This window comes from Anarrhichthys ocellatus, unplaced genomic scaffold (assembly GCF_004355925.1).
Source record: "Anarrhichthys ocellatus isolate YVR2014 unplaced genomic scaffold, GSC_Weel_1.0 scaffold45, whole genome shotgun sequence".
NCBI classification, from domain to species: domain Eukaryota; kingdom Metazoa; phylum Chordata; class Actinopteri; order Perciformes; family Anarhichadidae; genus Anarrhichthys; species Anarrhichthys ocellatus.
This window is the reverse complement of record NW_022280075.1, coordinates 961,973-988,094: the sequence shown is the minus strand read 5'-3', so window position 1 is coordinate 988,094 and position 26,122 is coordinate 961,973. Positions and strand designations below refer to the sequence as shown.

The 26,122-nt window shown below is 41.2% G+C and overlaps 1 protein-coding gene across 2 annotated transcripts in view; it reads right to left on the bottom strand.

Moving 5' to 3' along the window:
- The window catches only part of LOC116395236 (polypeptide N-acetylgalactosaminyltransferase 10-like), a 53,795-nt gene that overhangs the window by 10,981 nt on the left and 16,692 nt on the right, over positions 1–26,122 (bottom strand). For both annotated transcript variants that reach the window (XM_031868956.1, XM_031868955.1), the window contains exons 4-7: positions 24,943–25,109; positions 8,103–8,288; positions 6,099–6,282; positions 1,878–1,995 (exon numbers count right to left, since the gene is read on the bottom strand). In XM_031868956.1, the coding sequence (XP_031724816.1) occupies positions 1,878–1,995; positions 6,099–6,282; positions 8,103–8,288; positions 24,943–25,109 (655 nt within the window). The remainder of the gene's footprint in view (positions 1–1,877; positions 1,996–6,098; positions 6,283–8,102; positions 8,289–24,942; positions 25,110–26,122) is intronic.

Here is a 26,122-nt window from a genome sequence, read left to right as displayed (position 1 = left end):
AATTATTTGTGTTTGCCATCTGGTCCAGAAGGCAATACAGACAGTTGGTCATGAGCATGATGCAAAAACATTTCATTAACAATTAAGTTCATGTTTTCTTTGGCAAATAAAGACTGTTTTATGGTGTTTTAATGGAAACAAGCATCAAAAAGCTGGTGCATTATCACGGTGGCAACCACAGGATCATATCAAGCATACCACTGGCCAATATGTGAAAGTTTATGTAATTAGCTTACTACCCATGCAAAATTCAGAATGCTAAAAAAAATCATGTAATTTATTTTTCAATGCAAGCTTTGAGAGAAAAGTTTCCCTCTGCCAACTTTTTGCCATTTAGCTTACTTATACACAGAATACCTACTTTGTGTGGCTCCTTCTCTGGAAGTTTAATTATGTCTGTCTCTGAGAAATGTTAGCATAACTGAAACTCCAATACGCCAGAGTGGAATTTAAAAAAACCATGTGCCTTGCTCCATCTTCTTGCTTGGCATGTGAGGTCATATTACCTTTGTGCTCTGTGTGCCTGTATGTCCTGAGATTATTTCCCTGTATGAGTTGGAAATGCGTGATATTCCCATACTTATGTGACCAAGATGGAGCTTTAGATTAACTGTACCAGTGATTGTGTTTCACATGCGAGCAGGGCCTGGCTGTCTTTGGGAGCAGCAGTGTGGCTGTAAGGATTAGTGTGAGAGCCTGTTACTCAGGTGATGGGCTGCTCTGTATCAGCTAATGGGGATCTTAATAAAAAGGAAACCAAATTGAATATCTGTGGGCTTAAAGTAGGGTTAAGAGGCACAGCTAGGAATGTGCTGATAGTACAATTTAATGGTATGATAATCTTGGCCAAAATAATCACCTCGGTTTGGGATATTATCTCAGTAATTACTTAAATAAGATGAAAAGCTTCGAAACAGTATTCAAATGTCTTTTCACATACGGCTCAGCCCTGGGTCACGGATGATGTTAGTTGAGGCCTATCGTTTCGGCTTTAAATGAAGGAAATCCTCACCTTTTGCTCAGGGTTTGAAAAACACTCAAGCGCAGAGTTATCCTTTACATTCTCGGGTTAAAGTGGAATCTTCTGCATCACAGTGGTCAAGTTGTAAGTGCTTCAGGTTTGGAAATTGATTCATATTTCAGCCTCGGATTTCAAATGTTGAAACCACCACCAACATCACACTAGGAAGACAGAGGCTGTGTAGGGCTTTCATTATATACCTCAAAGAAAGTGTGTCGGAAATGAGTTTGCATGATCACAAAATATGTTTAGAAATTTGCTGAAAGGAAGATTCCTAAGCCTTTCTTCAGCTGAATTGATGATGTCTGTACTATCAACAATCACCAATGGCATCTGAACAGATGCTAAAAGGACAACGCCAAAACCTGAATGTCAGAGGTCAACAACACAACAGCCTCCAAGGAGCTGGCTTCAAGTTGGTGTGGGATGGATTGGGAACACTGCCAACCTCATAAATGTGTCTCCAACCTAAGACTCTCAAAGACGAAGCAAAGAGATCATCCTTTTGGTTTTAAAGTCTTAAGTGAACAACAACATGAATCAAAGATGTGACAGAAACCAAAAGGAAAGAGGATGATGGCATTGTTTGGGAACAAGATTCATTTCCAAAATGACATGTTTTATTATCATTATGTGTATGACCCTGATGCAATGATAACAGGCTAGAGAGGTGGCAGAATGACTTGGTTATAGGATGTAAATTCCAAAAACATCATCTGCAAATGTGTACGATAAATGAGCATTCAATTAGCCAGTGGTTTATGAACATATAAGAAAATTATTCTACCATCCCTTCAACAAAGTGAGCAAAACTGGCTTTAACTGCAATTTACATTTGGGATTTGATCATTTTTACCTTGAAGGAGATCTCGTACTGTTCTCCTCCCCAGATCTCCAGACCTGTGTCATATCCTCCCAGCTCCCAGAACCACTTCCTGTCCACAGCAAACAGTCCACCTGCCATCACTGGCGACCTGCGGAATACACAAAATACAACACACACTCACTCACTACTTGCAGTACATTTTGTACAACAGATGCACCCAAAATCACAACATTTACATGCAGAGCGGCAGCATCGCTTTCCACTTTTCAACTGCCAAAGAAAATACATGTAGGATTTAACCACAAACAACAACTGCGACAACTCACAATATCCTTGAACTCAGCACTTTTTTTGAGTCAAAGTAACTGAATGGAGAGAGACAGCAAGGAGAATATCAGAAAGCATCACTTCTAACAACTGAAACTAAATGTCTACAGGTGGAACTGCTCAAGAGAGAAATAGAGGGAGACATGAGCAGATGCATATTGATTTGTGAGGAACTTTAAAAACTTTTTCCTTGAAAGCTTGAAGGAAGTCTTGGCTCGGATATCTGTTGGCTACACGGGGACCCCAAAAATATAGACTCGCCTCCAGACGCTTATCCGACTGATAGCTGATGTGTTTCGAGTAAACCAAAGCTGCATACATAATTGTCAAATTAAAAGGGATTATTTTGCCAAAAATTATGTCTAACGATCAGTGAAAAAGCAAAGGTCTAGAAAAGTATATTTGTGCTCAATTATTGCTATTCCATAGAAAAAGAAAATACATTTTGTGATCTTTTGTTTGAATGTAAATGGCTGTGTGCACTGGAAGAAGCATGAGCAATATATTGGCGAAGCGATGCGTGTTTTGACACAAACCTAACATATGAATGGTTGGCATAATAGTAGATTGTACTGCAGGTGTTGTTTGAGAGGTTGTTATTTATGCATGTATGCATGTTCTTTGCTGTGACTCTGGTTCTTAGTTGGAATCCACTGTAACTGCTCTAAATCCAAGCTGACGGCAGCTGCTGTCCGCCATGATGAGGGCGAAACAAACTTTCCAGCCTACGTGATTAAAAACTCAAATGACAAAATATAACAGTCAGAATAAGAGCAAGGAAGCAACACACAGACACAGGCAGCAAGTCAGAGTTCATGTATTTATGGTGGCACTATTTCTCACCAGATAATGAAGCTACACTGAAGAGTGCAGAACCAATTAACCCACTGCAGAGCACTGTGGCTTCTGTCTGTTGTGACGAGCTCTGTGCTGCTGAGTGCGGGGCTTGTTAGCTGTTACATCGCTGCTGTACAGTACTCGATTGTAGCGGCAGCACACCTGAGGCAAACAAATTGGGGCAGCAGGTGTAGACACACGAATATATTTCATTTCTTGTAAGGAACCCAACCCACCTAGTGCCTTCTTTGAATCCAATTCATGTCACACTGATCCTAACGATCAATCACAACTCAACCCCCCTGCCCTTCTCCCACAAATACCTCATCTTTGGCACCGACATGTCACTATGCACGCTTGCAGATACACCAGGTTGTCATAGTTACAAGCTTTTCATCACATAGAAGTCGGAGGCAGGCAGCCAGCAGGTAGTCTGCTCTCGCCAATGTCGTCCCTGAGGAGGATCAATTAAATGGCAAACAGGGCAGCTACTGTACTGTCAGCAGTGAGAAACACTCCGGGGCTTCCCACGCCTCATGAGCTGTGAGCACAGACACGAGTCCCGTGGTGATAACAGCCAGGTTTCAGCAGTTTTCCTTCTCCAAGGGTGAACAGAATGAAAATAATCTACTAGCAGTGATAACCGTACAAACACCTCTCTACTTCCCTCCGACATTCTTTTTGTTTTGTCTTTTAACATAATCTGTGTCACTCTGTCCAAACTGCGCTACTCTATTTCGTGGTGCAAACAGTTATGTTTGCTGTGCCTGCTATTTGTTGGATGGGTCTCTAAATCACCACTTCAGCTAAATGATACGCATGTGTGCTAAATGAATGGCTGTGCTTGCTGCGTAATGAACTTGTCATCATTTCCAATTGTTTCAATGACAATCATTTTCTTTATTCAATATTAGCATGTTTACAGACATTTTGCCAGCTTCCCATGTTATTACAAAATCATTGGAATTGTTTCTTCTCTTTTGGAAAGGCTTTCTACCTGATTTTGAAACTTGGCTGCAGGGATTTGTTCCCATTCAGCCACAAGAGAACTAGTGAGTTCAGCCACTGGCGTTGGTGCGATGAGGCCTGGGTCTCAGTTGGTGTTCTAATTCCTTCTGAAGGTGCAGAATGGGGTCAAGGTCTATCACACCAAACTGGGAAAAACTTTTCTTTATGGAGCTGGCTTTGTGCAGGGGGGGCATTGTCATGTTGAAACAGGAAAAGGCCTTCACCAAACTGTTAGCATGTTATTCTCTAACATGTGTACAACCACTCTACCAACTTTTATAAAGCAACAAGTTATAAATCAAACAATTTCCCCAAGTGATGTATCCATATTTCCTGCTTTGTTTTTGCCCCGCATGACAACAACTACAGTCTTCAGTTCCATTATCGCCGTATATTAGAGGAAAATAAACTTTGTATTAATACAAATGTAAGTGTGTGGACAGTGAGCTTGATTCCCACTGGCTAAAAGACAGTAATATAAAGCAGCTGCAGTAAGATAACACAACAGTGTTTGATTTTGCCTGGAATAATAAGCCATTGCTCTAAAACTTTATCTATATTAATATAGATTTGAGCACAAAGGACCAGTTTGAATCCTTGCAGGGGAATGGCCTTAATTACCGCTGAGACATAGTGCAGCAAAGGAGTAGATGAAGCAACCAGCTTTAGAAACTCCCGCTTGTGACTGTTGTGTTCATTAAGAAAGCAGATATTGCAGTTACAAAAAAAGTACATATTGTGCAGCTATAATTACGATAATTACTACGTTATTTTCCATTGTGCATAAAGAAAATCTAATTCACGCTCAACTGGTAATACTTACTCCAGAGTAAGCATGGGCTACACACACATGCACTTCTCCCTTCCTCCATTGCCCCACTGCCACACTGGACCAGAGGCAATGAAGGGCAGGTGAACACCGTATGGATTTAATTAGCTGCCTGTAGCACAGCCATGGTCTGCTGTTGCTGATAAAGTGACCCAAGTCTACAGTATGCAGCTTATACATATTGATATAGAAAAAGAGATTTATAACCTGCTCGTCTGTGTTCCTCATGTAAAAGCATGCGGTACAACAGTGTGGCTGTAGGTAGGAGAACCACTGAGCACAATGTTTAATTCATGTGTTGACACAGTGTCTACAGTTGGAGGAGCACTGCAGTGCACCAGTGAAGTGGCTGCTCAGGGGGTGTTTGACTTCCACTGTACTGCCTGTCGTACGAGCACATGGATTCCCCCTCCTGCTATAAGTAGAAAAATAAAACAAAAAAAAAAATTAAACACTGGCTTTCGGTCTGTCCACACCTCCTACACACATCGGAACCGTCAAGCTAAGTGAGGTGGGGGTATTACTTGACAACGTCTTCCGTGAGTGTTGCACAAACCAACATCATGTTGAAAGAATATTTCACCCACAAAATGACCATTTGTATTTTCAATTATTTACCTTGTGCTACATAAAATTCTTGAGAAGAGCAGTTTTCTTTTGCATGCCTTCCGGCAAACGGAAAATCTGAACACGGATTTAAATGGATCGATTTGAATAAATGGGGTCAAGGATTAACAACAGCAAAACCATATCAAAAATGAGTTTGAAAACTCTCACACAACTTGTGCAGCATTATCCAAGTCAGTCGTATGCTCAGTACTTCCCAAACACATGCAACTTTGCCACAATCGTACTATTTAAAAGGTGCTGCATACGAGATCGGGAGCATTTCAAATTCAGTAACGACAGAGGATTGAGAGAGTGATGATGCCCTGAGAGCGTAGGCTATAGCAGCAATGTGTATCTGAACTTCTGAGCCTTCTGAGTTACTTCTGAGTTGATAAATAAGTGGGCAGCAGTCCAAGGATGAATGGTTGAATGTGCACATGGATAATGATGACCAGGTGACTTAAAACACGAGGGGTTTACGGTCGTGATCGAGTTCTGTGATAGCCAGCGTCCAACAGATGAAGAGTGTGAGGTGAAGCGTTCATGTATAAAACATCCCCATATTCAGGAATAAAGCTTGTTGGAGGAGTAGGCTATAAAAACAAAGACACCATCAATAATTAGAGCATGCTGTCACTCACTCGAAGGGCTCACTGGGGTCGTCGCTCTGCAGCTCTGTAGGGATGGGTATCCGTTTGTAGTACATTTCCCAGTCAAACGCCCCTCGCATGGCGTCCCCCGCCTGTGTGTCGTAGCCAAAGTTGTCGTGGTCGATCACGTCGATCATCGGACACACGATCGTCTTCCTGTTCTGGACGATTCGGTCTGAGAGACACAGACGCAGCAGATAGTTCAGTCCAAAAAAAAGTTGTTCCACCGCTTTTCATTAAAGCAAACCAGAAACAACGTTTTTAATTTGTACAAGACTTAGAGTTGTGTTTGTGTGTCTGTCTTTGTTTGAGTATTGAGGGTGCTTCATCTACAGTGGTAAAGGAGGAAGTTAGTGGGTGCCCAGGAAGAATGAATGTATATGTGTGTTTGTTTGTGCACTATTGTGCCTCTTTTTCCACTGAGCTCTTGGCACATGTCAGACGCATATCAACCTTTCACTGGAAAAGGGTTGCCAGTGTGTTGACTCAGTAAAGAAAATGCTCAAGTAATATATTTTTGGAAAAGTGCAGCTATAAATCTGCTTGAATCATTTATTTCGGCAAGTCTAGTGCAGTTTCTGAGCTCATCTGTGAGACAGAGTGTAAACATTTTCAAGGTAACTTATGAGTGATGGTTCTGACTTGCAGTTTCTTTCGATGACATTTGGATTAAGTTCAGTACCTTAGGTGTTTGGTCCTTAAAAGTGATGTTGTTTTTCCCACCACAGCTTTTAAATTGGAAATCGTAGATCATTAATATTATACGGTTGTCATTTGAATGCCACACAGGGTGCACGTAAAATGAAATTGTACTCATTTTGTCACAGCCTTCTTACCCTCTCTCCTTTAGTAAATGTCACAAAGTGTTGTAATGAACACAAACAGCTGCCTGTTATGTCACACACTGGCAGACACGCATCATTGTCCTGAGTATTGTGTTAACAATAGAGGTAACGTGGGTCATAAAGCTTGTTGTTAAAAAGGTTCGATGTGGGACGGTGCCATGCTGGGAAACAGAGCCGAACATGGGTCATTAATGGAAAAAGGGTAATTGAGAAAGTGAGCGTGTTTGTGAGCAAGTCCATCAGGCAGAGGAGGAAGCGCTTAGTCTCACAGTCGGGGTGGTGTGTGTTTGTTTGTGTGCGTCGGTTACATCCATCTGCTATGAGGACCTTGAGATTCGGGACATTCATCTTAAAGATAGGACATATTGGGAAATTAAAGCTTTTGGAAAAGTGAGGACACTTTTGGGAAGTAAAGAGATTTTAAAAGACATTTGATAATTTTGAAAGAGAAATTCTTAAAATGAAACATGGTGGCAAATGAGTTTCAGCACTGGGGATTAACAAAGTTTACGCAATTTTGGAAATTCATTGGGAAAAGTGAGGACATTTTGTGAAGTGCCTGGTAGCAGACAAGATGGCGGGCAACATCCATGATGGTCATCCACAGGAAATGACTTTGGGACAACGGGTGGAAGTTGTTCATCACGTTTTTTGTGAGGCAATGTAAAAGGCATGCAGACAAAGAAGCAGACATTGCCGGTGATCGTGAATGCAAGTTGGAGTATCTGCTTTCTTCGAGACTATAAGTGCATTTAAATATTTGGTGCAGGTAAAATGGTAAGCTCAGTTTTTATCCATTGAAACTTGGTTTTAAAACTGCCATTCTCTCTCGCTATGTTCTCTTCTACCAATCAAACTATCAAAGGTTCCCGTAAAGTGTAGTGAAGGAAGACTCAAGCCTTAGCACCCAATTCTTACCTAATATATCTACTGCGGATGCAGCTAACGCTAACTGTAAAGTAGTGAGTCATGAACTACAGTTGCTGTTTTAGTCAAGTTGTCTGTGGAATAAAAACATGATTTTTTAGTGTGTATTTTTCCACTCCACCACGAATGAAGAGATTTGGCTGGGCTAAGCTTTACATCGTTACATATCTTGACAGTGATTTTGATGTAGCTAATGCTTAGTGCGTGCTTTTGTGTTCCTCACCCAGCAGCGGTGGCAGCCAGTTGACGTTGGCCTCACAGTGGGAGTCCAGGAAGGTGATGACTTCTCCTTTAGCCGAGGAGGCTCCAAGCAGGCGAGTCCTGATCAGCCCCTCTCTCTTCTTGGTCCTCAGGATGCGAACCTTCGGCATCCGCATCATGTACTCCTCCAGCGCCTCCTTCAGGTGCTCTGCACAGAGGGGAGGGGAGGCAGGAGGGGATACAGGAAGAGGGTGGGATCATCAGTGTCATGTTTAGTGCTCTCAAGAATTGTTCAGTTAAGTGGTATTATTTACTTTGCCCTGACATTTGTTTTCTCTCAGACGGACACATCGACCTCAATCATTTTCTTGATTTCCTAGAATGCCCTTGGAAAAACAACAGCGAGGGGATTTTCAGTCTACAACGTGGAAATACACATGGCAATTTCATGGACAACAAAGCTGTGTCTGCTTTTGCAATTTTTGAGTCTGTTGATGGTGAAATCTGTCTCTACATTATGAACTTCAGATTGTATGCTTGTTGAACCAAAATGCACATTGACGCGTGTAGAGAGAAGAATGAGCTTTTTAAAAGCTGCCATTGAGGCCAGCTGCACATGCTGACTAAAGCTCTAATAATGCAATGTATCCTCAGACAACAATTTGTAAGATATCCTTTGAAAAGTTATGATATCTTTTGTATGTTTTCCTGCAACTCTCCAGCAACAAGAGCGATCAGTTTGCCTGCGCAGGTCCTTGCAATGTTTCGGCAAAAAAAATACTTGGTTAGATTTTGGAAAAGATTGTGGTTTTGGTTAAAATGACTATGGAGATGTCAAAATGCGGAAGGTAGACGACAAATGAGCTTCACACGGAACATGAACAGCAGTGTTCTGGGTGGAAGTCTGCTGTTTTTTGACACACTATTCGACCTCAAACTCCTCCGTTTAACTTTGACGCTTTTTACTCTCCATCACCTGTTTTGGCTCACATTTACATACAAATTGATTATTTACGTGGGTTGCAAACAAATAGCCCAGAACAGTGTAAACAATTTGAAAATATATATATATATATATATAGTATATATACACACAAATATTTTCAGTGCACTGCAAAACAGTGTGGACATTTGTCCTGTGCTCACCTGCCTGATCACTAACTCTCCTGTCATTAGAGATCCTGTTCCCCTCATCTGTTCTGCCATCACCTCATTCACCCACCTCAACTTCCATGTCCACACCTGGACCTCAATATCCTCATCAGCCACTCATTACCGGCCCAGACTCATTAACCCTCTGCCAGACTGTCTAGACTCCCATGTCAGCCTGTTTCGTGACACTTTTTTGACTGATTGAAAAGATATCGAACTCTCAGCTACTTCGGCATTCATGCTTTTTTTTCAGTGATTTCTGTGTTGCTGTTACAGGGATGGGTTTCTCCCTTAAAGTGTGTCTGTTTAGTCATATTCACAGGATAGAGGTTGATGTGCAGTGGTTACTGCAGTTCCCTGTGGTAGACTGGCAACCTTTCCAGGGTGTTGCTTGCCTCTTGCCCACTGCATGCTGACAGTTGGGCTAGTCTCCAGCCCTCTGCAACCCTGCACAATATGGATTTTTACCGCAGTAGCAGTGAAGGACAGATTCAGGATGGGAAACTTTTTAAACAACAAAAGGTTGTACAGGTCCCTTAATGCCTTTACGCAACACACCTTAACCACAACTTTTCTTCAGTTTTCTGCCCATCGGATAACAAATTTTCAATGCTGGCATTACATACTAAACAATAAATCAGACCGACAAGCTGCAGAAAAAAATGTTGCTGCACTGATGCAGGACAACAAAAAGGAATAGTTATATTGCATCAGTAAATACTCAAAACAGCCCACACCTTTCCGTTGCTGAGATGGACATGCATTGATTAATGACAGAGAAAAGAGACAGACACAAATGGATTCAGACAAACTTGAATCTCCTCTATGACGATTATTAAACAGCTGATAATCCATTATCCCTCTATATAAATTGCTTGCAACAGATACCTGCTCTTGCAGAGAGATGCTGCAGGTCTCCTTCTGGCAAAACTGTCACAAGTAAACAAACGCCGTAGAACACTGTAACCCAAAGGTTTGTCAAAACCAGCAGTTTTGTAGGACAACCATCAGCCCTGTGATTGCCACTGTAATCAAATCACATCCATCACTGTAATCAAGTCAAAGATCACTATGCTAAGTTCAGCTATACTATTAGTCATAGAAGCAGGAAGGTTTAAAGGTCTCTCTCGGGATACATAGTTTGTTTGTTTAGATGGGACTGAAGACTTTTCCTTTCATGTTTTATTGCTCCTTTGTTAATAATTGAATGGGTGATCATAGGAGTTTAGAGCAATGTATTTGGAAGGATGCTTTTTGTTGTGGAATACTTTGGTAGACCTTGGTATAAGAGACACAATTCTCTGACAAGCTTTGTGTAACAAGTTATTTTCTGACTTGTTTCCCAATTGCATATTTGGTATGTGTCTTAAAAGCACACGTCAGGGTTTGACGGTAGGGTTGAGGGTCTAAATTTGATATTCTAGTGAAATGGTTTTACACCCACCGTGCGTCAAATAAGGAGGATGTTGCAACCGCTCCGTGTTTTGGAGGTGAAAAATAGATAATTACTTTTTTTGACACTAATATCTAATTTATGAGGATAAGAGCACGAGCCCTGAATGTTTAAATAGAAATTACCCCTGAAGCAGTCAAAACATAAAACGTAACTTTGACAGATGCTTGACAAAAAGCCACATTACTGCCTGTCAACAAGAGCAGAGAGAGAAACTATGAGAAGCTGGAAAGTTGACCTTTTAACTTCATACGTTGAAACCTTCATTTACTTTCATGCAAATTCCAAATCTAACTGAGCTGAAGTTGACGAGCTTCAGAAAAATACCAAAGCGGCTCTATACATTTCCTACGCAAGTTGTGTAAGATTTAGCCTCCCAGTCGTGTCAAAGCAGCTGTCAATGTTTACAACTTTGATAAAAAGGATGAAGCCAAACTAGTTCTGGTCATGGAATGGGAAAAATAAAAAAGAACATCTTGAGTGAATTGTGGGAACAACGATCAGGTAAACTTGTGTTCTCTCCTCTCCAAGTGTGTTGTCCACAAAAAAACGAACGTTAAGTTGATGTTCTAGTTTGCAGTCCATCTCTCCATCTGTCTTGCTAACCCAGCTGGTCAGTGCATCTCTTCATCTGCCTGTGTCTTGTTTGCCACGTCCAGGGCTGTGTTCTGGGGCTTTGTCCGTGATAAAAGTGAAAGTGAAATACAACAATATGCACACATACTTTTAAAACAAGACCAAGATCACCTAGTTTCTTTAGGGGGAGACAGCAGGTCGGCAGTATTATGCCACAGAAAAGTGGTGTTCATTCGCTGAAAGCTGGGAACCTGAAGAATCATTCGAGTTGCAGCTACTGTATGTGTCAAGTTGTTCTACTATCAATAAATAAATATATAAGAAACATTTTGTTTTGTTTAGGCGCCTACATATTTAAATGTTGAAAGTTTAGAGTGGATAAGGGCATAGCACATTATGATGGAAGTATATGATGGCCATTCCCATGCTGAATTCTCTCTCATAAGTTGTTGCAGTAATCTTTGGGGTTGATTCCATTGGTAATGCAGATCTAGTGCTCAATTTAACAATTATTTGCCATTCGAAAATTGATAGAAATATGCAAACATTCCTCCAAAATACCACATGAAGACACCAAGACCTTGATGTACAACTTAGAAAAAGCCACGCTGTGATTTGGTAGCAAGAACTTTTGAAAACATTTTGAGATTTTTGCAAGAATGTCAAGCACTTCCATCCATCCTGGTTTCTTCACTCCCCTCGGTTTCTTCTTTCTATCTTGACCCATTACGAATACAGCTCTAGTTTTTGCCACAGAGAAACAAAGCATCTTCAGGGACGAGGAAGGATCCTATCTACAAGGGCAACAGGGAAGATGTGACAGGACTCATTCCTTCTGTCCTCCATATTTCTCTCTGTTCTAACTACTGTTTAGAAACTATGATATGGAAGCCTTTATTTTCCCATTTATTGATACTGCTTGTGTCTCAGTTGTTAATCTGTCTTTTTCTCTTCTCTGGTTGGGCTGTGAATCAACACTTAGTTTGTCGGAAATCACGTCAACTGACTTGCTCCTTCACACCCGCCATAACAACAAGAACCACGTAGAGCGTATGGATACTGACCAAGCTACCATATTTGGGAGTGAGAACAGGCTGCATATTCACACCTAAAGGCGATTTAAGAGTTCAGGGAACCTAACCTCCATGTCTTTGGATTGAGGGAGAGAACTAAAACCGCTTTAGTACCACCCACTGAGACCAAATCCTTTACTTTATCATTGGGCATTTAATACTATACATGTATAAAGGGGTTGCAATCATGCTTAAGTTTATGAAAACAAGAGGTAAAATTATGTCAATCAGTGAATTAAATGTGGGTTCCAATACTATTTATATTTTATGATATCTGTGCCCTCCTGCGTTATGACTTAATGCAGTATTTCTTTCTCGCTCAGTTCTGATAATGCATGCAGGTTTAGTGTTGAACACTGAAACAAGGCCTCAAAACAACAATCAGTTCTGCAAATAATCAACTCAAACCTTGTGTTTATGATGCTGTTTTATTTTCATCTCTTACAGTATGTCTTCCTCTATATCAACCCCATCAAAAGCAAATCCCAAATCGAATCCCTCCATTGCCAATTTTCAGATTTATGTGGGGCTTTTCTCGTTGAGTCCTGTGACGGTCAGCCATCTTTATTTTCCGTTGCTGTGTTTATTGTGTTGCACAGCAGCTGACCTACATGCTGTAAAGTGTGACATTGCAACAAGGGTGGGAGGGCACCGAAAGGTCGGCGCCAAACTGTGTGGAAAAGGCGAGCTGTCCTCCCCATGTGCTCCATCAATAAATTAACCCATTAAAAACTGACCATTACGAACCTGATTCTGGCTCACCCTACACACAGAGACGCTTACATCATCCTGCTAATGACAGGAAGTGAGGCAAACTTAATCAACGGGCATTCACCCGGCGTGTGAAGAGAGCTTGTATAGGGAGAGGTGAGGGAGAGAGATCAGAGGATTTAATTATGATTGGTTAATTTTCGCTGAATAAATTGGAATACCACTCACAATGTTTACCAAAAGCAAGGAGGCAATTAATCACGCTAATGAGAGCGAGCTGATGTCGGCAAACACATTAGTCTTTATTAGAATGTGAAGCGGAGGAGATTGGAGGGTTGAGGCGTCGTGGATGTCGGGGTCATTTCCCAGCGTGGATCAGAGGGATGAATCGCTCATCACACACCAGGTTGGTGATAAAAATTCAAGATGTTTATTCAGACTCCACCTGAGCTCCCAGTATCCCATCCATCCCTTTCTTTTTACCTTCCTGCAGAACGTCGCTCACTTATTTTCTCCTGTGGACGGTGCGTTAGCTGCCGCGGCCTTCTTTCATCTGCACACATGGGGCTATACTCAAACCTGAATTAGCGCTTAGCAGATGAAAGGCACGGCAGTTTGCCTCAGGCTCTTGTCAAAGTATCTGTGTTCATTAAAAATGTCATTGATAAAATGTGATTTTAGCTTACACGTGTCCCGTGAACTGAAATCACACCAGCTAACTGGAGAGTTTAAAGGAGTAGTCTGCCAAGTCTTTCACAACATCACAACCACCTTAACACAATGCATGTTATGCTTGTGTGAACTAGTAATATATCAGCCAGCGAGCTAATGTGACTTTATTTGTTTCGAATACAGCTTCCATTTGTCCAGGAAACATTTACTCAACGTTAATGTGTCATTCAGAGTCATCTGTAGGCACCGCTGCAACAAAGCTACCCTTTTGGAAAAAGCAAGTCCTCCTACTTAAAAACAAAAAAAAAATCTCCAAAGGTTTTATAATCATGGAACTGACGAACCAGATATACACTGCAGTTCAAAAGGTTGAAAAAAAGCTTGATTCTTTACAGTCAGTTCTTTAGCTGACTCTAAATTGTCTTTCATGCTTTGACGTTGTAGAACGTCCATTGTAGAAATAGAGGTTATTTTGACATACTTACTTGTACGTACATGGAGAGCAAAAGGCTCCACAATGGTTTAACCAGACTGAAATTTGAAAGGGCAGAAAGACACAAAGATCACTCTGAGCAACAGTTGAATAAGAATAAAAGAAGACACCAGTCATTGGTAATAGATCAAAATGTATGCACAATTAACTATGAACACTGTTTCAGTGTCCAGTGCATATTGATGCCTATAACAAGATGGGACAGTAATAGGTGTGTTGCTCTTCTTCAAATGTCACAATAGAGATAGAAGGTTAGTCTATGGTTAGCACTATTCAGCTGAACATAGACTGTCATGGACTGACAAATCACAGTTTAAACCTCTTTAATCCAACCAATGAGTAGACTGCAGAGGGCCCAAAGAAAAATGGCTACCCAAAATATTTAAAGCCCAAATTCAAGTAGCGTAATAATAATGATTTAGGGTCACTAACTATTTTCTGGACTGGGAAAGAAATTCAAAATTGATGGGTATTTGGGGATAAAGTGGTCTGCGAAGTATATCGTCAGATAATCCGTTAAATTAAATAATGTATGAAATGCTTTAAACTTTGCCAACTAAAGTCAAATCTGATATGAGCTGTTTGGGATTGAAAGTGGGCTTCCTGCTTGAAATGAACACAAACTCACACACTATCAAATGGGTGTCCACAAATTTCTACCTAAAAAAACCCCACATTCAGCCAAATGCATAAAAAAACATGAGGGTTACAGCTCAGTGTGCCATGTTGGATCCACTGTGTTTTGTTTGCAGAGTGGTGGATTAATCCCATGATGCTCTGGCACACCACCAAGGACTGGAGCAGCTCGTTTATTCCCTCAGCAAAATATTCCAATGCCCTTGTGAACTCCATCACACACTGTCAATTCCTGCGGCAGCTTGCATTTTTTCATTGTTAAAAAAGGGTTTTCAGGGGAGTGACTAAACATTTTGTAGGTCAGGGTTTGCTGCATTGTGAGCGACAAGAAACACGATGAGGGTTAGGGAGGTACATGACGAACCCATGATGACAAGCTTTAGCATACTTGCATATAAATCTCAGTTGTTATACTGTTCATTCCTTTACCACGACAGCTCAGCAACATTGCATTACTGCAGATGTTGCATTGATCGGTCTCGCATCTTACCCTTTGTCATAACCAAGACCCTGAGATATTCAAACTCCCCTGCCTGCAAAACGCCCCAGTGTGTGCTGGAGGTTATTAGTTGATGAAGACGTAGAAGCACAACATCTGCAAATCCTGAGCCAAACAAATCTGACACCCTTTTGACATTAATCTCCAGAAATTTGTAAACTTTAATTTCTGGTACCTCACATAAAAACTGCCTATACCTTCACAATTATAAATGCCAACAAAGAAACCAACAGGAGACAAAAGACACTTTCAAGGGCACAACCTGGGACATTATGAGGGTGTACAATGAGACGTGTCTTGTTTTGAGGTTCTTCAAAGCAATTGAAGGCTTGTCTTATAAAAATGAATATGCTGTCATTATGGATGATATTGTAAAAGAGAGGAACAGAGACACTAGGGGAGAAGAAAAAAGAAAAGCAAAATATTAAAATAAGTCTCAATGCATGTGAACGTGTAAACTAAGCAGATGGTAGGAAAGAAAGATGGAATTAGAAAAAATGGTTTCTACAGCGTGTTCCAGCGTGTACAGGAAGCTCCAAAACATGGAGCTTCCAGCTCTGTTTGAAAGGACAACCCTATGTATTCTACATCACACTTACTACAGAGGGAGCTTGTAGTATGTCCTGCAGGCTTTGAGCTCTGTTAAGCTGCAGGCCCTCATGGCCTGTGGAGGCAGACAGTCAGATTGTGTTCTCCACCTTAAAAAGGTTTCGACTGAGCTCTTCTGATGTGTGATGAACACCAGTTGTGCCACCTGGACAGTGTCTAACAACATAAAACCATAGATGCTACCACTGAGTATCTTAGAATGGCAGCTCTACTACAGAGTTTTACTGATACGATTTTAGTATGAGTGAACATCATACTCCAGAGTTCAGACCGGTAGGGATTATTAAATCCCTATTGTTTGCTGGTTTTCTAAATATAAGCTCTTTCTAAAACTGCACAACAAATAAATATGTATGAGCAAAAGAATGAACAAAGAACAAAAACAATGAATAACATCCCGAGTGATTTTTTTTATTTGTATCTGAGCCTAATGTACTGATGAAAACAACTTTGTATGACTTTGGTATCATTATGAGTAAATCTGGGTACCACCTCAGCTTTGTTCTTGCATCCGTCACATTAAGAGTATCAAACCAGCTGACTTACATCACTCCTGTACAACTACACTGAGGTGGTGGATAATGAAGGTACCATCACATATATTCAGTCACTCATCACATAGCCATTTAAATGTTTTGCAACGTCTTTCCAATGGTTGTTCGTGGTGGACTCAGATGAAATCACTTAATATGCCCAGACAGTGCATGGCCTTTGCTTCTCCAGTGTGTGTTTACTGGTGAAGCTCAGGAATCCTGATCTGTCTCTTCTCTTTTTGATGCTGTGCTCTAAGGATGAAGTTGAGAAAATATCCACAGGTTACTTTTTGAAAGAGTTAGTGCTAATGCTGTTTTTTTCTCCCTAGATCTTACTTTTTCCCCAACATGGGTTAGACTCTTGGGTTTTTGTTATTGCATTCTTTTCCGCCTGGAGGCTGCTGTTCGTTCCCCAGGAGAAGTCAATGTTGATTTTTTTTGTCTTGTAATTTACATACTTCAGTAACGGCACTTCGATCTTCGATCTTGTCCTGAACCTAACTAAGTATTTCATGACCCTTCCCAAACCTAACCAAGTAGTTTTGTTGTGTAAACCTAACTGAATTGTTTCCTGTGATGACGGAAGTTTATTTTGAAAAGACAAACCATTGTATGAGAATACGTTGGTCACTATTATAATTGTGTAGTTTGCTATTTCTTAGCATAATGCCTACACTTTGTGTTCTTTATAAAGTTTTTTGTGTTGGACGCCACAGATTTTGTGCTACTGTGGACAGAAGTTTTTTTAGCTAACTGTGCAATTGTTTTGGGGAGATTGTGTTGCGCCAGGCTGTAATAGACCAAATTTTTTTTATGGCTTGGTGTTTTCTTGTGGTCAGTGTTTGATCGAGACATCCTCTTGTGGATGGAGTTTAATCTTAAAGTGTTAGTTGTGCAACCTAGAGTACAGAAATATCATCCTTGTACGAACGAGCACTTGCTTGTTATTGCAGATCATTTTGAGAACATTGTGTCAAAACGTTTGAAGAAACAGACGATTGAGTCTTAGTTTTGGTCAGCGCTGTCTGACAAAGGGATTTTGCTTTGTGACCCTGGTAGCGCAGAAAATTGTTCACCTGCTGGGAAGCAAAATTCTGAAGAAGTGCTGCGAGGTACATTATAAAAGGTATAATATGCAACAATTTCCTAAAAAGCAAGACAAATACAAAAATAATCCCTCTGAATCATTACTCATTGTCTGTATCCACAGAGGCCCTGCTCTCTGGCTGTATTTTCTCTTTCCTTATTTTGCTGTGTTCGGGACGTTTCTGGGCATCAGCAAAGAGCCTTTGGACCCGATGTGGGGGTGTAGTAACCGCCAGCCAATGTGCTTGTCACAACTACAATATAAGAAAAGAACTGGGACTTCCTTGTAACCATCAACATACCGGAGTCAGAATCAGAGACAAGTGAATTTGCTCAGTGGCTTTTAAATGAACTTCCATCGCTACATTTTCTAGTTTATAGCTTACTGCAGAGGCCAGTAAATGCATCGGCAAGACTGCAGAAGACAATGTTTACGTTGTCCTCGCACAGTAAACGCGACTCGTCTAGTGCTCTCCTCCTCGGAAAGAGTTTGAATCGATCAGCTCCCACTGATGGCTCAACATCTCTAAATGGGAAGACTTAATTAGCTTCTTTTGTCCTCTGTCTCCCTCTCAACCTCCCTCTTCATATCACTCTCTCCCTCGTCTCTCCGTCACACTTCACTGAGCGCCATTATCTCATTATCTCCCTACGCCCTCAGTCACTTACACAAACAGACAGACACACACACACACACACACATACACAAACTGGCATGAATGAACAAACACGTTGAACTTTGTTCAGTCTCTTTCTGCATAACTTCCTCTCCCATGCTTCGTACTCGCTTCCATTGTATTCCGTTCCACAAATTGTCTCTCAACTCCTCATAAACGCCGCATCCTGCCCAAACCTATCCATCATGCAGATGGTTAGGCTGCTGGTGTTGATAAGAGTTTTCAAAGTAGCTCTACACTGCTGACAGCCACTTTCACAGGCAGCCAGAGCAACTCAATCATTGTTAAAACTTTCTTAAAATGAAATAATTCCATTAAGTACCAATTAGAAACTGTATTTACGGTACTCTCTTTTCAACACAAGACCCTAGCAGATGCCTGATTTTTTACCTGCTAATGGGGATTGCCAAAGTATAGTGATGTCACTTGGTCAATAAATAGGCTGAAAAATAGGATGGATGCAGTTTTTTTTTCCATCGTGGTCCACAGCTCTCTATGATCTACAAAAGTGTGGTGATCCTCAGAAATATTCTGGTGGAGCTTACTGAGTCGTGGGACGAGGGTTGTCAAGCCTCAAAGCTTTGCCCTCTGGTGCAAGGATGCAAAGATAAAGGATAACAAGCGTGGCGGTTCCCCACAGACGTCGACTGCAGCATCAGTATGGTGATCGCTGACACGTTTTGGCATCGACAAAAGATGTAGCTCACAGGATGAGGCATAGAGCATCGAGAGTCTCTTGAGTCTCAACTGAAGGTTTGATAATGTCCCAAAAGCCACTATTAACTCTGTGAGCAACCATCAATTTATGCTATGAATTTTTCTCATGTAAACCTCATACTTAGATACAGCAGCCATGTTTTCATTCAATTGTCCTGCAAAATGTTTAGCAAACTTTTGAAATGTCGCAGAAAAATAAATGCAAATCAGGTGGTTTTCCATCAACTGGTCCGGAGTGAATAAACTTGGGTCAATGTAGTTCAGGCAGAAGTTGGCGCCAAAGGCTACATGTCCACTAGTAAACAGAGTAGAAGTAGAGGATGGGAACCAGAAACAAAACAAGTTAGCTTGGCCTTCAGATCCATCTACGAGAGAAAAATGGAGAGAGGTCTTCCGGAACTTGTTTCAATTTGGCAAGTTTTGATTGTTCTTCCATACCGGCTTGTATCGGCCGTGCTTCTTGCTGTCCGGATATAGTGAAAAAACTGAGGAAAATGGCCGTTTCATTTTAGCTAACTATGCATAAACAGCCTCAAACATTCACAGCAGGTTTGATAAACGAGAGAGAGAGAGGCTGATATAGAAAATGATGCTAACTTTCAGCAACACTGGAGGGATACTTTAACAACCCCATCAATACAACTGGAGGTCATTTTTATAACTACAACATGTGTAATGTAACTCACCTCAAGGGCAAACTTCACAACGTAAAAAAAAAAAAAAAAAACTACCTCATCATGAGTTAATTTGCCCCAGTATAACAGTTACAAGCAGTTCTGGCGCATAATGAAGTTATAAATATAACAGGGCATTAGTATGACTGTAGGCTCTGTATGCTGTTAAGCAGAGCGAGGGAACTCAGCGTCAGCAGAACTGATTGGGAGGGTTTCTTCCCGTCTGTGTGTGGGTAATGAAAGGAGAAGTACCTTTGTCAGGGCGGGCCGGGCCGCTAATGACTCACACAGATTGATTCTGTTTTGTGAATAAGAATTAGATCACACACTGCTTGAGAATAATAAGCTTGTATTTCAACTGTAAAGTACCGTACAACTGGACCAAAAAGATTGAATTAAGACAGCTATAACTAAATGAACAGGGCTGTTTGCTAGGTAGCTTATAACCTAGATCTGGATTACTAACATGTGCTTGCTCCCCAAAAAAACAGCAGGATATAGTTGCAATGTTTCTGTTGCTGCACTTAGAATTTCCACCTCTGGTGTGTCAGATGTTCGACCATGTGGGGATGAAAATCAATATCCTTCGCACTGACTCTATGAACTGCCAAAGCATAAATGCTAAACTTCTAATTTAAATATTGGGTATTGCAAAAATTCAATTTTCCATGACCATTACCTTTTGTTGATCAAAACCATCCACGGAAATCCCATAGTCAGAAACTGTGTCTTTTTAAATGAGCCTTCTGGACTCCCCAACCCATTGTTATTTCCAGCTCCTTACATATGGACGATCGGTCAGGAACACTGGTGTCACGTTCCAACTCACTGCACTATGCGTCAAACTATGACGCTCCACTGCGGTCGCAGTAAACATGCGCTTAAAATTGTGAATTCAAACAAAAACACTTGTTATGTTTTGGCAACAAAACAACTTGGTTATGTTTAGGATAATATTGTAATTTGGGTTACAATAACGTAACGTCAAATTTTTGTTTCACACGGGACACGAACTGCAGTCTCCTGGGTGAATGTCCCGTGTTTGTTTGACCCGTCCATCCTAAGCAGAGACTTCCAAAATACTTGCTCTAAATGTGAAATATTGAGGTGGATTGGTTTACTTTGGAGTTTAATGAAAGCCTGTTGCGCTCTCATACCAACGTTCCTTGTGTGTCTGTATGTGACGCAGACGGCCATGACAAAGCGTTGGTATTTCACGCCCAGCGAATGAAACCGAGCTGGACTTCAGTAAGGATGTTATGTCACAACTACAGAGTCAGTATCGATGTACCGCATGTACTGTAGTTCACAAACCAAACTGCAGTGACACTGTGAAGATGCCGACAGAGCAGACACGGAAGACCTGAAAACCCCTGAGCATTGAGAGCAGGATGGGTTTTCTTTCCCCAAAGGTGGGCTTAAAGAGACAGGCGCTAAAACGATGCATTTCAGACAGAGAGTATGAGCGTATGAACATATGCACATGTTTCCTTTAAGGATCAGTGCTGAACCTGGTTCAGTGATGTAGAGATAAATAAAACATTTCAATAGAGGGACTGGCTCCTCTATTAAAATGTGCTATACCCTGCTTGTTTATTTTAGCAAAGGACACAGTAGACAGTTTGCCAAGTAGAGTGTACTGACCCAGGTAGGGACCTCATGAGGATTTGAAGCATCATTTAGCTAGCTCGTATAGGTAAGAAAGGCCCGAGAGCCTAGAAACAATAACGCACAATAAAATAAATACAATAGTTTTGTTAGGTGTTCACAAACAAAACCCTACCAAATATCTAAACTGAGCTAAAGTTAAAATCAATTAATTTAAAAACATCTCTTACTCACTATCTCAGTGTGGATATGTTGTTGTGTTTGAGCGATTGCCTTGGTGGTTCCCGGTGTGCTGTAATAAATTCACCGCACACCCCGCACAGGTGATTTCACTTATTTTGGCTGATTGCAATTCTGCTCAGGTTGAAGGTGGGAAAAACTATGCTGTGACACACGTGGGGTCTCTCTGGATTCCCTGAAATCATTTTGAGTGACAAAGATGTAATTTGTCCCATGCTAACAGGAATCACAAATCCATCAAAAGAACCAGGGAGACACGCCCTAACAGACCTGAGATGAGGTCTAATCAGACAAAGTCAAATCACTTGTGAGCTGTGCGTCACAAACACGTTGCTGCCCTAATAGATGTCGATTGGGAAGCCATTTGTTGACATTGTTTTTCTCATGTCTAAGTGATTGATGTTTTAGTGATTTATTTTGTGTGTTTCTAAAAAATCAATTTTGGTTACTTGTTATGGCTTGAAGCTTGAAGCCAGCATTCCTTTAACATTGGAAAAACATATATTTAAGGAGTGAATGAACTACGCTACGACTAGACACACACATGCAAATATACAGGCACACTCTTCGTCCTGCTTTTTTCAAATTCTCACAGAAAAGTATTTATCAGCTAGGTTAATAAATGTGTGGACCGGAAATTAAGCACCCTGCTGGATGTCTGAACCACACTTCATGATAAATGACTTTTTCTCTCCTCTATAATGCACTTGCTCCCTAATTTACTATGCAAGGTTCAATGCTGAGCATTGATTTGTTGTATTCTGCACAGAAACTGTCCGGGACTATTCTCTGTGACGTTGTAACACCAGCCACTCAACCAGAGACCAGAACCAATTGAAGTTTGTCCTTGTGTCTAGTCTAAAGCCTTAATTACAGCCTGACTCATTTCTTATCAAAGGGCAGTGGCAGAGAGGGAGTGTTAGAGCAGACGGCCTGCAGAGGTTAAGTCCCTTCTCTGCAGCTGTGAAATGTTCTCCCATCCATCCTGACGACAGGAGGTCCAGACCCATCGCAGGTTCCAGGCTATTTTCACACAACTGACTTGTTCTTTACCTCCAACCCACAGGGACATGTGGTGGTGGAGGGGAAGGAATGATGTTGGAAAAGAAGGTTTCCTGTTTCCTCTGTGTGAATCCTAATACAAACGTTTAGTTTGTATGATTTATTTTGATTAAAAGTGCAAAAGAATGGCTTATGAATTGAGGTTGATAGTTTTATGGTACATCTTTTGAGACCTATTGATTGGATGCTTGCACAAGACTATTTGGTCCTCGCTTGTCTATTGTTTTTTTCTTTTATATTTCCTTGCGACAATAATTTCTTGACACATTATGTGAATGCAAATGCTTCCCCATATATTTATCCCTCATTTCCTTTACCTTGGTGGACTTGCATTTGGTGGAAACATCAATAATACAACACAATTAAAGGGAGCTGTACTCCTCGTTTTTTCAATCCTATTGATTTTTTTTTTGTGTGTCCAGCACCAATGGCACTGAGGTTTTTTAAATGGTCAAAAGGCTACTCTATTTAATTGATTATTTATAGGGGGAGTGGGACATTAAATTGGTTACTTGCTTTGTAAAATTTACACATATTTGTTGCTGTATCATTCTGCCTCAAGCAATTTCTACAAGAAATACTATACTATTGTAGCCATACTTTCGCCACCTTTTGTTTCCTCTCCGCTCTGCAGCAGCAGTGGGAGGGTTTGGTCTCCAAGCTCTGATGGGTGTTAACCTCTAAATGAGTCTGAGGCAGCGGGAACATCTCATTACTGTGGAGACGGGAGGTAAACACATCCTTCAACGAGGGACCGTGACAGAGAGCACTAATTAACAAGGAATTAAACACTTTCTTTAAGAGGGCTGGTGAACGGAGAGTGAGAGACAAAATAACACACCGACAGGTAGGTGCACATGCAAACACAAACGCACACATAGAGACATACAACAATGCTATGTAACAATGGAAATGAGATGTTTACTGGAGAGAGCTGCTAAAGAGACAGGAATTCACAAACAAAAGCAAAGCCACACGTGCTGAACAGATTGGGCCAAAACGGTACACAGAAATAGAGAAGTGTTTTGTTTAGTAAGATATGATTTATACCTTCATCATTCCTGTCCAAATTGGGCAGCACAATGACCAATTAGTGCCATCCTCAGCTACCAGGTAAAAACATAAGGGTTGTTTTTGTTCTTCTTTTCTCTGAACGTTTATTTATTGGAAAATATCTGTACTTGTCATTCGTTAAAATGTTACCTAGTTTGATTTTACATTCACTTTCCCAACAGCAGGGTTTGAGCTCTAAGTGCTGAAATGCTTCGAACTTGTGTCTTCTCACCATGCAGCGAGCAACACACACAATAACACCCGTCTACATTTTACATACTTACTTTGTGTGCTTACATATATACTGAATATATACTGAATATTGTATATATTCTTACATAGAGTTTGCACAAAAGGTTTGTTGGGGTACTTGGAACTGATCCGCACACTCAGGTAGGTGTACTTGAGGAAATTGCTCTTGAATCTTCAATCATATCAGAATATTGACACCATGTTCTTTTCTTTTTTAAGACCGTAGGTCAAGGCCTGAAGAGGCCTCAAGAATCCATGAAAAGACAGAGACTGTGTTTTGACTACTAAGCATATCAAGCAAGTGTTGCCATCTGATGTAGTTTAACCTGAAGCAGATGCAACAGTGACAAACAGTGACAAGTGTCAGTGACTCTTTGCTTGGGTGAGAGAAGGATTTAAAGGCAGCTTAATTAAAGGTACTATAGGTCAGAGATAGAGAATTGCGTCACCTGTCAGATGGCTAATTGGGCCCAATGATACGTGAAAACGTCACTTAACATGAATACTGGGCTTTCACAGGTAGTCTCACCCACGTTTGACACATTTCTCTGCGTATTAACAGATGGGAATATACATGAAGGTTTTGCTTAAGGTTTATGGAAAAGATATTACTGGGAATTATCCTGGATAATTGTTTACTTTTTCTGGTTTGACCAAAGCATGTTTTTGAATAAATGAGGAAAGTAATACCCATTCTGATTGCAGAGAGAAGCTTGATTTTAAAACTAATCCTCAAAGTGTGTAGTTTAAATAGTTTTTCACATGCTCTTGTTTGCAGAAAGACAGATTCAGGGTGTCACGTTATCAAGGAACTCCCAACATCCACTGATTAGTCTGGTTTCCAGCTGCCGGGTGTTAGTCAGTTCTTTGTGGATGTTTCCACAGGTTGGGTTTGTGAGGCTGAGTGTGAGGAGGTCAAAGATAGACTGAAACAAAAACTTCTCCTCCAAGAGGTTATTGAACAATTCTCATTCCAGGATTTACAATTTTAGAGAAGTGACACACTAATCAAACAGTCCATCTTGCACATGAAGAGGTGTGTTATCTGTACAGGTGTGTGTTCTGCTCAGCGTGTTTCCTCTGTACCTTTGTCGCTGAAGTCGTCGACCAGGATGACCTCGGCGATGAGCTGTGCGGGAGAGCGGTTGAGCACGCTGTGAACAGTCCTCAGCAGCGACGACCAGCCCTCGTTGTGGAACGGGATGATGATGCTGGTGTTGGGCAGCTTCTCTGCATACAGCTTCGGTTTACAGCTGGAAACAGGCAAAAATAAATACAGAAATATAACACTTCTGTCCTTGTTTTCCTCCATCCGCCTTATTGAGAGACGGAAGAAAGCATCTCATTCACATCCACCTTTCTCCTGGTTACACACTCGCCTCCTCAGCAGATCTTGGGTCACTGAGGTGACATATGGATTCAGTGCTCAAATGGATGTGTTTAAGCAGTCTTGAAGACAGCACGTCAACAAGCAACCTTCTTTGAAACCACTATTCAAACCATTTTATATCATGTCATTAAAGTGAAAAATGCATTCACTCGCCTCAAAGAGAGATAGTGTTAAAAAAACAGCTCTAAATAGCGCTAGCAGTGAATAGTAATAGTAATCATCTGTCAAATACGAATTCTCTCTCTGTTTTTGGCTGGCAAAAGAAAGAAGCAATGAATACAACCACTTAAAACGACCATGTATGTGTGTTATATACTGTTTTTTGATCTGGGACCCCTTTGGCAAGGTAAACATTGTTAGCCAGTGTCTTTCAAAACCATAACAAATTGCCATTTTAGCGGTTTCGTAGACATTATAACAACCTCACACTAGTTCAGTGCAGCGGGCTCTGCAGTGACATGTTCCCTCCTGCATCAGCGCCAGCTTTAATGTTATTATTTGCAGCACATACAGCTGTCATCAGTCGCCGTAGCTGTTAACATTGTGCTCCGATGACGGGTTACAGCGATCACCTCATGCATGATCATCACAGCAAGCGGCGTGACCCCTGCATAGGAGCTAATCACGGAAGAGAGTTACGGCCCCTACGCTGATGGAGAGAGAGAGAGTGTGTAGCGAACTGTGTCAGACGATCAATGTCCATGTTGAACATCAGCCTGCATGTTATTTATTCAAATATGACCGCTGGAGACAGGCAGACAGGCGGGCAGAGTGATAGGCAGACGGTCGACTGGTGACTCTTAACAAACCCTGTCCAATTCCACAGGGGATGTGTGTGTGTGTGTGTGTGTGTGTGTGTGTGTGTGTGTGTGTGTG